This window comes from Hyla sarda, unplaced genomic scaffold (genome assembly GCF_029499605.1).
Source record: "Hyla sarda isolate aHylSar1 unplaced genomic scaffold, aHylSar1.hap1 scaffold_3336, whole genome shotgun sequence".
NCBI lineage: Eukaryota > Metazoa > Chordata > Amphibia > Anura > Hylidae > Hyla > Hyla sarda.
This window is the reverse complement of record NW_026610083.1, coordinates 1-16,198: the sequence shown is the minus strand read 5'-3', so window position 1 is coordinate 16,198 and position 16,198 is coordinate 1. Positions and strand designations below refer to the sequence as shown.

Here is a 16,198-nt window from a genome sequence, read left to right as displayed (position 1 = left end):
GGGGTGACACACTGTAACAAACCTCCTCCTCATGTAATCTCCTTACTACTGGGATGACACACTGTAACAAACCTCCTCCTCATGTAATCTCCTTACTACTGATGTGACACACTGTAACAATCCTCATGTAATCTCCTTATTACTGGGGTGACACACTGTAACAAACCTCCTCCTCATGTAATCACCTTACTACTGGGGTGACACACTGTAACAAACCTCCTCCTCATGTAATCTCCTTACTACTGGGGTGACACACTGTAACAAACCTCCTCCTCATGTAATCACCTTAGTACTGGGGTGACACACTGTAACAAACCTCCTCCTCATGTAATCTCCTTACTACTGGGGTGACACACTGTAACAAACCTCCACCTTATGTAATCTCCTTACTACTGGGGTGGCACATTGTAACAAACCTCCTCCTCATGTAATCTCCTTACTACTGGGGTGACAGCTTAGAGTCTGTCAGGACCTGGAGGAATAACTTTCTTGTGGAGGGCAGAGCGTTGCCCCCATCAAGAGGGTGTTCTAGGCGGCTGCCTATTTTGCCTATAGGTGGAGCCGGCCCTGCATAGAAAACAGAATGTTTTTACATCAGCACAGAAGGGGATTCTTTACAGTAAGAGCAGTGACACTATAGAGTTGTCATGGGGAACTCACCACAAAAGACCAGCAGGGGGCAGACCACAAGTCATGTATAAGAAGCATCATCATTCGCCCTTTACACGTCTGTATTTCCAAAACATTTTTATTAAATGAAATTCTCAACACAAACAAAAAAAAAAAGAGCAAAAAATTAAAATAAAAAAATCCAAAACGTTAAAATTACATTTTCTTTATCCAAGTAAACAAAAACATTCAAAATGTATATTTGCTTAAATAAATCCCCTTCCCCTGATGCAGCAGAGCCCGGGCCGCGCTATTTACCATGATGCAAAGATCGCGACCAACGTATAAGGCGCAGATGTGCGCAAAATGATAACTGCAAATTATTGTGGCCCCGGATTTTTATTTTATTTTTTTTCAAATTGGAACAATTTCCCGGCCTAGGCCGGTCTGCGTTACCCTGGGTGATGTACAGGAGCGGATCTATAGGGGAGCGTTCACAAAGGCCTGTGCATCAGGGATGGAGGAGGGGGGAGATACTGCTACACGACGACGACGACGACGATGATGATGATGATGACGATGACGATGATGACGACGTGTTGGCTCAGAAGGAGTGCGGAGAAACAAATATCCTCAGCCGGATGATGGAGCTGCCTCGGAAGTTCACCACAGTGTTCACAGATACCATCTCCAGGTCCAGGGTCAGGTCGCGGGGCCCCTTGATGGGTCGGGTCATCACCAGGGTGGCGCTAATGGGTCCAGTTTGCTGAGGTGAGAAACAAAATGTCAGTAAAGTCCGGAGGGTGATGAATGTCGCCAATAATAGAAGAGCTGGAAATAGGACAGAAGAGGAAGGTGCAATTCACTGAAAGCAAGCGATGATATTTAGGTCTCCCAAGAGAATATGGAAAATTGTGGCTATAAAGTGAACCATTAAAATGTAGCTTTTAATAGGCTTAAAGGGGAACTCCAGTGGAATTTTTATTTTTATTTAAATCAACTGGTGCCAGAAAGTTAAACAGATTTGTAAATCACTTCTATTAAAAAATCTTAATCCTTCCAGTACTTATTAGCTGCTGTATACTACAGAGGAAATTTGTTTCCATTTGGAACACAGTGCTCTCTGCTGACATCATGAGCACAGTGCTCTCTGCTGACACCTCTGTCCATTTTGAGAACTGTCCAGAGTAGGAGAAAATCCCCATAGCAAACATACGCTGCTCTGGACAGTTCCTAAAAATGGTCAGAGATGTCAGCAGAGAGCACTGTGGTCGCGATGTCAGCAGAGAGCTCTGTGTTCCAAAAAGAAAATAATTTCCCCTGTAGTATTCAGCAGCTAATAAGTACTGGAAGGATTAAGAATTTTTAATAGAAGTCATTTACAAATCTGTTTAACTTTCTGGCACCGGAGTACCCCTTTAAGTATCCCTTTAAAGGTGTATTCTGGCCCTAAGACATCTTATCCCCTATCCAAAGGATACAAGATAAGATGTCTGACCGCTGAGGACCTCCACAATCTTGAGGTTACGACTCCGCCCCATGTGACATCATGCCCCGCCCCCGCTATGCAAGTCTATGGGAGGGGGCGTGACTACTGTCACGCCCCCTCCCATAGACTTGCATAGCGGGGGCGGGGGCGACGTGCTGTGGTTATATTTAAATAAAAGCAATAGAGCTGAGCGAACTTACAGTAAATTGTCTTGTAGCGAACCTCGCAGCTCGGCTGTTCTGTGTAAATTAATTCAGCTTTCCAAGGGCTCTGCTTGCCTGGAAAAGTCCGGGATGACAGTCTTAGGTTTCCTAGCTCTATATCCACCTTTTCCAGGCAACCAGAGCCCTTGGAAAGCTGAACTAATTTACGCAGACTAAAGTAATCAACAGCCGAGCTGCGAGCCAATTTACTGTAAGTTCACTCAGCTCTAAAAAGCAGCAATAATGTATCAAAAATGTATATATTATATAAAAAAAAGTATATATTATATAAAAAAGTATATATTATATAAAAAAGTATATATTATATAAAAAAAATGTATATTTTATATAAAAAACTATATATTAAAAATGTTCAGATCAGGTCGCCGTCCTACATGTATATATCGGAGCATCCGTCCAATAGAAACAGTAAATGCATCAAAAACAATAGTAGATCCGGCTCAGCGCGTGTTCACAGGTTGTAGTGTTCAGCATACAGGGTACAATAGATTTATATTATAGTGATGTTGGGGGTTGTAGTGTTCAGTATATAGGGTACAATAGAATTATATTATAGTGATGTTGGGGGTTGTAGTATTCGGTATATAGGGTACGATAGAATTATATTATAGATATGTTGGGGGTTGTAGTGTTCAGTATATAGGGTACAATAGAATTATATTATAGTGATGTTGGGGGTTGTAGTGTTCGGTATATAGGGTACAATAGAATTATATTATAGTGATGTTGGGGGTTGTAGTGTTCAGTATATAGGGTACAATAGAATTATATTATAGTGATGTTGGGGGTTGTAGTATTCGGTATATAGGGTACGATAGAATTATATTATAGATATGTTGGGGGTTGTAGTGTTCAGTATATAGGGTACAATAGAATTATATTATAGTGATGTTGGGGGTTGTAGTGTTCGGTATATAGGGTACAATAGAATTATATTATAGTGATGTTGGGGGTTGTAGTGTTCAGTATATAGGGTACAATAGAATATTATAGAGATGTTGGGGGTTGTAATGTTCGGTATATAGGGTACAATAGAATTATATTATAGATATGTTGGGGGTTGTAGTGTTTGGTATATAGGGTACAATAGAATTATATTGTAGAGATGTTGGGGGTTGTAGTAGGACACAGGGCCTCCTTACCCTCATGTAGAATTCTCTGCCCTCATTTCCGGATTTGATCTGGAAGATGTAGTAGACTCCGGGGTAGCGGCTGGTCGCCTGCATCTGGAAGATGTCCGCGGGGACTCTGCTGTTAGACACGATGTCCATGTGTCTGTGGACGATGGTGAAGGGCTGGTCCCGGCACGTTGGGTTCTCCACGGGACACATACACCGGCTACAGCAAATACAAGACGTAACGTGACGACCAATAGACCCAAAGCAGGTCAGACACCAACCCCCCCTACCACCCACCCCCCCAAAGAAGGTCAGACCCCCCAAAAGCAGGTCAGACACCAACCCCCCCCCCCCCCAAAGCAGGTCAGACACCCCCAAAGCAGGTCAGACACCCCCCCTACCACCCACCCCCCCAAAGCAGGTCAGACACCAACCCCCCCCCCCCCCCAAAGCAGGTCAGACACCCCCCCCCCCCCCCAAAGCAGGTCAGACACCCCCCCCCCCCCCCCCCCCCAAAGCAGGTCAGACACCCCCCAATCAGACATTTATAGGTTTTTAATTCCTTATATGACAATAAATAAAGCAGGATAAGGTCTCGTCAGGCCGGGCCCTTGGACACTGTGTATATATATATATATATATATATATATATATATATATATATATATATATATATATCACACAGAAAAGAAAACGTCCGGCACTCAGGAAGATGCAGGTAAAACTTGTCAATGGCTTTATTCACACGCTTAGGCAGGACACAGATTGTGTCCTGCCTAAGCGTGTGAATAAAGCCATTGACAAGTTTTACCTGCATCTTCCTGAGTGCCGGACGTTTTCTTTTCTGTGTGATATATATATATATATATATATATATCACACAGAAAAGAAAACGTCCGGCACTCAGGAAGATGCAGGTAAAACTTGTCAATGGCTTTATTCACACGCTTAGGCAGGACACAGATTGTGTCCTGCCTAAGCGTGTGAATAAAGCCATTGACAAGTTTTACCTGCATCTTCCTGAGTGCCGGACGTTTTCTTTTCTGTGTGATTTCTACCAAGCCGGGAGCGGTACCGGTGTCCGTAGCACGAGATAGTGCAGCAAACGCGAGAGTGGTGAGCAGCCTGACCTTATCTGCATATATATATATACACATGTACCTGTCTTGGAGCTGGATGTACGGCTCGTCGCAGCGCACAGGATCTAAGCAGTGATAGCCTCCCGGGATATTGAAGCAGGTCTGCTGCCCGGTGCAGGTGTTGTTCCTCGTGTCGCACTCGTCAATGTCTGAAAGACAAGTGCAAATGATAGTGAACAATCTATGAGCAGAGGAACAGAACGAGGGGGGCTGCAGGACCCAGTAAAGAGTCTCAACCCCTGTACTAAATTAGCTCTAAATTTACAGAGAGGGAGTGGTGTCTGATCACTGCACCTGGTCATCCAATTAGGCTGCTAGTGCTGGAGGTCACCCGGGTGAACTGATTAGGGTCATAAGTGGGTTGGAGTCAGTTCACAATACGTGCAGTTTTAATGTGTTTTCTCAAAGTGCACTTTTTTATTACCATGAGGATAAAGTGATTTGACCAATAATGTTTTATGAAGATTTGAAGACTTTAGTCTGTGTTCACACACTGAATTTAATCACATTTTTCATATATTTTTACTTATATTTGGCTGGTTTTGCAGCACTTTTTACCAAATCACAATAAAATGACATTGTTTTACCGTGATAACCACCATTTTTCCCTGCAAAAACAGCTAAAACTTTGAGCTAAAAATGCAATGTGTGAATACAGTCTTATGGGAGGTAGCAGCAGCAGTATACAGATAGAGCTAGAAGGAAGGTGTATAACTACTTTATACTCTGATCCCATAGAAATAGCAGCAGTATACAGATAGAGCTGGAAGGAAGATGTATAACTACTTTATACTCTGATCCCATAGAAATAGCAGCAGTATACAGATAGAGCTGGAAGGAAGATGTATAACTACTTTATACTCTGATCCCATAGAAATAGCAGCAGTATACAGATAGAGCTGGAAGGAAGATGTATAACTACTTTATCTGCATACTGCTGCTATTTCTATGGAATCAGAATATAAAGTAGTTATACATCTTCCTTCCAGCTCTATCTGTATACTGCTGCTATTTCTATGGGATCAGAATATAGAGCTAGAAGGAAGATGTATAACTACTTTATATTCTGATCCCATAGAAATAGCAGCAGTATACAGATAGAGCTGGAGGGGAGATGTAGATCTACTACAGTGGTCTTCAACCTGCAGACCTCCAGATGTTGCAAAACTACAACTCCCAGCATGCCCGGACAGCCGTTGGCTGTCCGGGCATGCTGGAAATTGTAGTTTTGCAACATCTGGAGGTCCGCAGGTTGGAGACCACTGATCTACTATATATCTTTATCCCATAGAGATAGCAGCAGTATACAGATAGAGCAGGAGGAGAGGTGTATAATTACTATATATTCTGACCCTGTAGAGATAGCAGCAGCAGTATACATATAGAGCTGGAGGGGAGGTGTATAACTACTATATATCCTAATCCCATAGAGATAGCAGCAGTATACAGATAGAGCTGGAGGGGAGGTGTATAACTACTATATATCCTGATCCCATAGAGATAGCAGAAGTATACAGATAGAGCTGAAGGGGAGGTGTGCAAATACTATATATCCCGACCCTGTTTCTCAATCAGGGTGCCTCCAGCTGTTGCAAAACTACAACTCCCAGCATGCCCGGACAGCCTTTTTCTACCAAGAAGCCAAAGCTCGGAGGATCTCACCCTGACATGTTCTGGCGTCATCCAGCAGGGAGTACCCCGGCGGGCAGCTGCAGTAGTAAGATCCGGGCTGATTGACACATTCATGCTGACAGAGGAATTCGGAGACGCTGCACTCGTCCATGTCTGAGAGTAAAAGAGAACATGAAAATAAAGTTATTTAGGACAATACAACAGTCCCATGACCTCCATCATCCCAGTGACCTTGTAGCATCAATGTTGCAATAAGTTTCAGACTTATTGGGGGGGGGGGGGGGGGGTTAGGGTTAACCCTTTTACCTCCTAATAGAATTGACCCCAGCGCCGTATTTACCGTTGCAGCTGACGCCGTCCTCTTCCAGCTCGTAGCCCGGATCACAGCGGCACAGATAGGATCCGTATGTGTTCACGCAGCTCTGAACGCAGGGGTTCTCCGTGGTGCATTCATCCACGTCTGGAATCAGATATAGGGGTTGTCAATATACAGGACCCCCCAATCTAACAACACTGCAGCAGTTCTGACTGCTCCCCCCCCCCCCCCCTGTACAGCCCATATAGTGAACCCCAAATGTTAAAGGGGTACTCCAGGGAAGTATATCTAAAGCTCCAAAGCCACCACACCATCTGGATATGTTCCCTGTAAACATTCCTGCCTGATATGCATGGCTTATGTGGCCCCTGTTGTCTTCTCTGGCTGCTTCATATTCTTTGCCATTCTTCGCTCCCCTTGTCCACATCTCCCAGCAATCATTGCAGCTCTGCTCTGCCAGCCAGCTCACTCTCTGAGAGCAGCCCCCACCCTCCTGCTCTGAGCAGCAGAGAGTGGTTCAGTGCCTGATTGGCTGAGGCTGCACACACACCTCTCAGGTCTCAGCACTAGAGAGAGCATGACTCATCAGTGCAGGGCAGAAACCACATGGTCTGTCTCTCTCTATCATCAGGGTGGGGGCTGCTTTCAGAGAGGGATTTGGACAGAGACAGAGTGGATGACTGGATGATGTCATTCCCTCACTTCATGCATGAAAGTGACAACCATATAGCTAATGAATGATAGACCCTTAAATAGGTTGATGAGAGGGAAAGGATAGGCTATGGGTTTAGTTCCCCAGAGTACCTCTTTAAAGGGGTACTCCACTGGGAAAAAAAAAATTCTAAATCAACTGGTGCCAGAAAGTTAAAGAGATTTGTAAATTACTTCTATTTAAAAATCTTAATCCTTCCAGTACTTATCAGCTGCTGTATGCTCCACAGGAAGTTCTTTTCTTTTTGAATTTCCTTTCCAGTCTCACCACAGTGCTCTCTGCTGACACCTCTGTCCATTTTAGGAACTGTCCAGAGTAGAAGCAAATCCCCATAGCAAACCTCTCCTGCTCTGGACAGTTCCTGATATGGACAGAGGTGTCAGCAGAGAGCACTGTGGTCAGACTAGATAGGAAATTCAAAAAGAAAAGAACTTCCTGTGGAGCATACAGCAGCTAATAAGTACTGGAAGGATAAAGATTTTTTTTAAATCTGTTTAACTTTCTGGCACCAGTTGATTTAAAAAAAAATGTTTTCCAGTGGAGTACCCCTTTAACTCCAAATCAGGGCTACAGCAGCTCAATGGGGTGAGGACGCTGCAAACAGCTCCTCGTAACGTAACGAGCTGGAAATGGCAATCCTCGTAATCCCTGAGATAACATGGGGCAGGGCCGATGCCGGGGTGCGCTCTACCCCCGCCACATACCTTGGCACGACCTTTCATCTGAATTCAGCACAAACCCCGGGTTACAAGTGCAAGAATAGGATCCTGGCACGTTGGCGCATAGTTGCTGGCAGTATCCGTAGCGGCATTCGTCTATGTCTGCGGAATAAGACACAAAGTAACATTGGCTATTGGAAGTCTTCATTGCCATATTGTATCCAATTATCATGGGGATTACCATTGAAGTGTGGGCCTCCAGCTGTTGCAAAACTACAACTCCCAGCATGCCCGGACAGCCAACGGCTGTCCGGGCATGCTGGGAGTTGTAGTTTTGCAACAGCTGGAATCACACTCATTGGGAAACGCCGGCCTTCAGCTGTCTGCACATGCTGGGAGTTGCAGTTTTGCAACAGCTGGAGGCGCACTCGTTGGGAAACACCAGCCTTCAGCTGTCTGCACATGCTGGGAGTTGTAGTTTTGCAACAGCTGGAGGCACACTCGTTGGGAAATGCCGGCCTTCAGCTGTCTGCACATGGTGGGAGTTGTAGTTTTGCAACAGCTGGAGGCACACTCGTTGGGAAACACCGGCCTTCAGCTGTCTGCACATGCTGGGAGTTGTAGTTTTGCAACAGCTGGAGGCACACTCGTTGGGAAACACCGGCCTTCAGCTGTCTGCACATGCTGGGAGTTGTAGTTTTGCAACAGCTGGAGGCACACTCGTTGGGAAATACCGGCCTTCAGCTGTCTGCACATGCTGGGAGTTGTAGTTTTGCAACAGCTGGAGGCACACTCGTTGGGAAACACCGGCCTTCAGCTGTCTGCACATGCTGGGAGTTGTAGTTTTGCAACAGCTGGAGGCACACTCATTGGGAAACACCAGCCTTCAGCTGTCTGCACATGCTGGGAGTTGCAGTTTTGCAACAGCTGGAGGCACACTCGTTGGGAAACACCGGCCTTCAGCTGTCTGCACATGCTGGGAGCTGTAGTTTTGCAACAGCTGGAGGCACACTCGTTGGGAAACGCCGGCCTTCAGCTGTCTGCACATGCTGGGAGTTTTAGTTTTGCAACAGCTGGAGGCACACTCGTTGGGAAACACCGGCCTTCAGCTGTCTGCACATGCTGTGAGTTGTACTTTTGCAAAAGCTGGAGGCACACTCGTCGGGAAACAACGGCCTTCAGCTGTTTGCACATGCTGGGAGTTGTAGTTTTGCAACAGCTGGAGGCACACTCGTTGGGAAACACCGGCCTTCAGCTGTCTGCACATGCTGGGAGTTGTAGTTTTGCAACAGCTGGAGGCACACTCGTTGGGAAACACCGGCCTTAAGCTGTCTGCACATGCTGGGAGCTGTAGTTTTGCAACAGCTGGAGGCACACTCGTTGGGAAACACCGGCCTTCAGCTGTCCGCACATGCTGTGAGTTGCAGTTTTGCAACAGCTGGAGGCACACTCGTTGGGAAACGCCGGCCTTCAGCTGTCTGCACATGCTGGGAGTTGTAGTTTTTCAACATCTGGAGCCCCACAGTTTGGAAACCACTGATATAAATAAATCCCTATCGCTGTACTTTCTAATCGACCTGCAGTCAACAAATAGTTCCTGCAGACCTAAAACTTCTCACAGCTGAGGGTTTGTTACAATGCATCAGACTAGACCGTTCTCTGTGCGCTATATGCCTCAGCAGCACTCGTGTTTTTATTGCTGACAGCAAGCAGAGATCTTGAAAATCAGAAGGAAATGAGACGCGAAGTAGAAAGTTACAATTAACAATAATAACGCTTCGTTTCTATGTAACAAGAAATGCAAAACCCCTAATATTACATTATAAACACAGTAAAAGTGATCAATGATCAGATGTTTAGAGGATAGCTAAATCTTTACCGAGTCTGGGTATTAATGTAGAAGAGGAAAAAACACAAACAGTAAATAATGAAGAAAAATTCAACTTCATAGTAAAGTCAATATATACAGGTAAATGTCAGTATTACATCCGATCCGTGGTGGAAAGCTCCATCTAGTGGTAAAAGTGAGGAACAACATGAACATTACAATAGACAAAGCGAATGATACAAGAATTTACATGTGATGAGTCAGGATATAACTCAGGATCAGTACAGGATCAGTAATGTAATGTATGTACACAGTGACCTCACCAGCAGAATAGTGAGTACAGCTCTGGAGTATAATACAGGATATAACTCAGGATCAGTACAGGATAAGTAATGTAATGTATGTACACAGTGACCTCACCAGCAGAATAGTGAGTACAGCTCTGGAGTATAATACAGGATATAACTCAGGATCAGTACAGGATAAGTAATGTAATGTATGTACACAGTGACCTCACCAGCATAATAGTGAGTACAGCTCTGGGGTATAATACAGGATATAACTCAGGATCAGTACAGGATAAGTAATGTAATGTATGTACACAGTGACCTCACCAGCAGAATAGTGAGAACAGCTCTGGAGTATAATACAGGCTATAACTCAGGATCAGTACAGGATAAGTAATGTAATGTATGTACACAGTGATCTCACCAGCAGAATAGTGAGTACAGCTCTGGGGTATAATACAGGATATAACTCAGGATCAGTACAGGATAAGTAATGTAATGTATGTACACAGTGATCTCACCAGCAGAATAGTGAGTACAGCTCTGGAGTATAATACAGGATATAACTCAGGATCAGTACAGGATAAGTAATGTAATGTATGTACACAGTGACCTCACCAGCAGAATAGTGAGTACAGCTCTGGAGTATAATACAGGATATAACTCAGGATCAGTACAGGATAAGTAATGTAATGTATGTACACAGTGATCTCACCAGCAGAATAGTGAGTACAGCTCTGGAGTATAATACAGGATATAACTCAGGATCAGTACAGGATAAGTAATGTAATGTATGTACACAGTGACCTCACCAGCAGAATAGAGAGTACAGCTCTGGAGTATAATACAGGATATAACTCAGGATCAGTACAGGATAAGTAATGTAATGTATGTACACAGTGACCTCACCAGCAGAATAGTGAGTACAGCTCTGGAGTATAATACAGGATATAACTCAGGATCAGTACAGGATAAGTAATGTAATGTATGTACACAGTGACCTCACCAGCAGAATAGTGAGTACAGCTCTGGAGTATAATACAGGATATAACTCAGGATCAGTACAGGATAAGTAATGTAATGTATGTAAACAGTGACCTCACCAGCAGAATAGTGAGTACAGCTCTGGAGTATAATACAGGATATAACTCAGGATCAGTACAGGATAAGTAATGTAATGTATGTACACAGTGACCTCACCAGCAGAATAGTGAGTACAGCTCTGGGGTATAATACAGGATATAACTCAGGATCAGTACAGGATAAGTAATGTAATGTATGTACACAGTGACCTCACCAGCAGAATAGTGAGAACAGCTCTGGAGTATAATACAGGATATAACTCAGGATCAGTACAGGATAAGTAATGTAATGTATGTACACAGTGATCTCACCAGCAGAATAGTGAGTACAGCTCTGGGGTATAATACAGGATATAACTCAGGATCAGTACAGGATAAGTAATGTAATGTATGTACACAGTGATCTCACCAGCAGAATAGTGAGTACAGCTCTGGAGTATAATACAGGATATAACTCAGGATCAGTACAGGATAAGTAATGTAATGTATGTACACAGTGACCTCACCAGCAGAATAGTGAGTACAGCTCTGGAGTATAATACAGGATATAACTCAGGATCAGTACAGGATAAGTAATGTAATGTATGTACACAGTGATCTCACCAGCAGAATAGTGAGTACAGCTCTGGAGTATAATACAGGATATAACTCAGGATCAGTACAGGATAAGTAATGTAATGTATGTACACAGTGACCTCACCAGCAGAATAGAGAGTGCAGCTCTGGAGTATAATACAGGATATAACTCAGGATCAGTACAGGATAAGTAATGTAATGTATGTACACAGTGATCTCACCAGCAGAATAGTGAGTGCAGCTCTGGAGTATAATACAGGATATAACTCAGGATCAGTACAGGATAAGTAATGTAATGTATGTACACAGTGATCTCACCAGCAGAATAGTGAGTACAGCTCTGGAGTATAATACAGGATATAACTCAGGATCAGTACAGGATAAGTAATGTAATGTATGTACACAGTGATCTCACCAGCAGAATAGTGAGTACAGCTCTGGGGTATAATACAGGATATAACTCAGGATCAGTACAGGATAAGTAATGTAATGTATGTACACAGTGATCTCACCAGCAGAATAGTGAGTACAGCTCTGGAGTATAATACAGGATATAACTCAGGATCAGTACAGGATAAGTAATGTAATGTATGTACACAGTGACCTCACCAGCAGAATAGTGAGTACAGCTCTGGAGTATAATACAGGATATAACTCAGGATCAGTACAGGATATTGGGGAGGACTCTGATAATTTTCTCTTATAAGATATACTACAATGATTCTTATATTTTCCTCTGTTATGCAGAGTTTGTTCCCACTTAATGTTAATATCATATTGCGGTTTACATGACTCCATTATACGGTATTACTATTCTGTAGTTGTATAAATAAGGGAGGACAATGATGATCTGTGCAGGAGCGTGGGGGGGGGGGGGATGTGTAGGTGGGGACGGCGATCAGTCTGGAACATGGGATGACAATGTAATCTCTGGGGCTCGTCTATTATCACAGATGTTACTCCTAATATTGGCAACAACAGATTCCCACACAAGACTAAGATACAATGAGGACAAGGTCACTGGATCAGGATTATTTCACCCCACAGGGGGCGACAATGAGCAGGTACAAAGTCTATTAGAAAAGTTACAGAATGGTCCATTAAAGGGGTATTCCAGGAAAAAACTTTTTTTTTTTTTTTTAGATTAACTGGCTCCAGAAAGTTAAACAGATTTGTAAATTACTTCTATTACAAAATCTTAATCCTTCCAATAGTTATCAGCTGCTGAAGTTGAGTTGTTTCTTTTCTGTCTGACAACAGTGCTCTCTGCTGACATCTCTGTCTGTCTCAGAAACTGTTAGGAGCATAAGAGGTTTGCTATGGGGATTCGCTTCTACTCTGGACAGTTCTCGAGACAGACAGAGGTGTCAGCAGAGAGCAGTTAGACAGAAAAGAACAAGTCAACTTCAGCAGCTGATAAGTACTGGAAGGATTGAGATTTTTTTATAGAAGTAATTTACAAATCTGTTTAACTTTCTGGAGGCAGTTGATTAAAAAATAAATAAATAAATAAAATAAAAAAAGTTTTTCCATGGGAGTGCCCCTTTAATCTGAAGTTTGGAGTAAACATTCACTTCTGTGCAGTTTTTATAAACTAATAAATACTGAGATAAGTCACAAACTTTCCACAACTATGGTTCACACCGAGATTACGGAATTTAGGCCACAAAAAAATAAAATAAAAAAAGGCAATATATAAAGTTTTTTTCCTGGAATACCCCTTTAATTGAACCACAAAGTCTATTAGGAAAGTTGCAGAATGGTCCATTAACCCCTCCCCCACAGCCGGCGCCATATTACAAGCTTATCTCCCCGGTAAAAAGGCGCACCGCGCAGTATTGCCTCTCGTTCGCCTTTGAACACCGCGCCAGCAGACACGTTCATCTGTAGCCGTCGTCTTTACATGATCTTCTGGCTCTTTGTTAAGATGTACTAATCCAGAACGTGGACGGAAAGTCCAGACACAGACTGCGGCGCCCCCTCCGGGTCATGGCAGCGGCCGCGGTCTGTATGTAAGTCGTATTTCATGCTTAAATTGCAACTAGAGATGAGCGAACTTACAGTAAATTCGATTTGTCATGAACTTCTCAGCTCGGCGGTTGATGACTTTTCCTGCATAAATTAGTTCAGCTTTCCGGTGCTCCCATGGGCTGGAAAAGGTGGATACAGTCCTAAAAAAGAGTCTCCTAGGACTGTATCCACCTTTTCCAGCCCACCGGAGCACCTGAAAGCTGAACTAATTTATGCAGGAAAAGTCATCAACTGCTGAGCCGAGAAGTTTGTGACGAATCGAATTTACTGTAAGTTCGCTCGTCTCTAATTGCAACTTAAAAAATGCAATTTTTTTCCTTTTAAATACTTTGTAGATTTTATTAATTTTCTTTTGTTGGGGGGGGGGGGGGGAGATAAAAAATACAAGAATGTTTTTCTTTTTGCGTTGGAAATTTATGGCAATTATTCTTAGTCTGTGATTATAGCGATCCCAAAAAGTTTTATATAGGTTTTTTTTTAATTATATTTATTTTTAAGTTTTCCTAGTTTGGCACAATGGAAATTTTTTTTTTATTTCTATAACGTTTAATAATATTTGTGTCGCCAACTTCAAAGACCCACAACTTAATTTTTTTCTTAATTGGGTTGGAGGCTTTTTTTTTTTTGCTTTTTTGGGCGTGAAATCTGGTAGTTTTTATTGTTATCATTTTTAGATACGTAAAACTTTTTTGATCGCTACATCGCCGTAAAAAGGTGGCAGCTTTATATCAGGTATTACTTTACCGAGAGAGTAGTGGATGCATGGAATAGCCTTTCTGCAGAAGTGGCTGCAGCAAATACAGTGAAGGAGTGTAAGCATAGGATAGGTATAAGGCTATCCTTCATATAAGATAGGGATAGGTATAAGGCTATCCTTCATATAAGATGGGGATAGGTATAAGGCTATCCTTCATATAAGATAGGGATAGGTATAAGGCTATCCTTCATATAAGATAGGAATAGGTATAAGGCTATCCTTCATATAAGATAGAGATAGGTATAAGGCTATCCTTCATATAAGATAGAGATTGGTATAAGGCTATCCTTCATATAAGATAGAGATTGGTATAAGGTTATCCTTCATATAAGATAGAGATAGGTATAAGGCTATCCTTTATATAAGATAGGGATAGGTATAAGGCTATCCTTCATATAAGATAGAGATAGGTATAATGCTATCCTCCATATAAGATGGGGATAGGTATAAGGCTATCCTTCATATAAGATAGAGATAGGTATAATGCTATCCTCCATATAAGATAGAGATAGGCATAAGGCTATCCTTCATATAAGATAGGGATAGACATAAGGCTATCCTTCATATAAGATAGAGATAGGTATAAGGCTATTCTCCATATAAGATAGTGATAGGTATAAGGCTCCTTCATATAAGATAGAGAAAGGCATAAGGCTATCCTTCATATAAGATAGAGATAGGTATAAGGCTATCCTTCATATAAGATAGAGATAGGTATAAGGCTATCCTTCATATAAGATAGGGATAGGTATAAGGCTTTCCTTCATATAAGATAGGGATAGGTATAAGGCTATCCTTCATATAAGATAGAGATAGGCATAAGGCTATCCTTCATATAAGATAGAGATAGGTATAAGGCTATCCTTCATATAAGATAGAGATAGGTATAAGGCTCCTTCATATAAGATAGAGAAAGGCATAAGGCTATCCTTCATATAAGATAGGGATAGGTATAAGGCTTTCCTTCATATAAGATAGGGATAGGTATAAGGCTTTCCTTCATATAAGATAGAGATAGGTATAAGGCTTTCCTTCATTTAAGATAGGGATAGGTATAAGGCTATTCTCCATATAAGATAGGGATAGGTATAAGGCTATCCTTCATATAAGATAGAGATAGGTATAAGGCTCCTTCATATAAGATAGAGAAAGGCATAAGGCTATCCTTCATATAAGATAGAGATAGGTATAAGGCTATCCTTCATATAAGATAGAGATAGGTATAAGGCTATCCTTCATATAAGATAGGGATAGGTATAAGGCTTTCCTTCATATAAGATAGGGATAGGTATAAGGCTTTCCTTCATATAAGATAGAGATAGGTATAAGGCTTTCCTTCATTTAAGATAGGGATAGGTATAAGGCTATCCTTCATATAAGATAGAGATAGGCATAAGACTATCCTTCATATAAGATAGAGATAGGTATAAGGCTATCCTTCATATAAGATAGAGATAGATATAAGGCTATCCTTCATATAAGATAGAGATAGGTATAAGGCTATCCTTCATATAAGATAGGGATAGGCATAAGGCTACAAATCACAGCATGCCCAGACAGTAAATGGACATGCTGGGATTTGTAGTTTTACAACAGCTGAAGGCACCCCCTGGTTGGGAAACACTGACCCAGACTATGACCTCGCTTTCCCCCACTTTCATGAATATTGATGATTATTCGGATCGGGCCCCCCAGCCCAGTCGCTCCCTCCCTTTGGCCGGACCCCGCCGCAGCCCCTT

At 42.5% G+C, this 16,198-nt stretch overlaps 1 protein-coding gene across 1 annotated transcript; it reads right to left on the bottom strand.

Annotated features, from left to right (window-relative positions):
• Positions 1–788: 788 nt before the first annotated feature.
• LOC130330314 (fibulin-5-like) lies at positions 789–8,146 on the bottom strand. The gene is made up of 6 exons (XM_056553588.1): positions 7,944–8,146; positions 6,552–6,671; positions 6,242–6,364; positions 4,602–4,728; positions 3,465–3,660; positions 789–1,375 (listed from the first exon to the last, which is right to left on the bottom strand). The coding sequence occupies exons 1-6, from the start codon at positions 8,140–8,142 to the stop codon at positions 1,214–1,216; spliced, it is 927 nt and encodes a 308-aa protein (XP_056409563.1). The 5' UTR covers positions 8,143–8,146; the 3' UTR covers positions 789–1,213.
• Between the last annotated feature and the right edge of the window lie 8,052 nt (positions 8,147–16,198).

Coding starts and splice junctions, on each gene's coding strand:
- LOC130330314 (XM_056553588.1), bottom strand. CDS start 8,142: ATGGTAATCCCCATGATAATTGGATACAATATGGCAATGAAGACTTCC. Junction 6,672..7,943: donor AGATGAAAGGTCGTGCCAAG/GTATGTGGCGGG, acceptor ATCTGATTCCAG/ACGTGGATGAATGCACCACG. Junction 1,376..3,464: donor GCAGAGAATTCTACATGAGG/GTAAGGAGGCCC, acceptor TTCTCACCTCAG/CAAACTGGACCCATTAGCGC.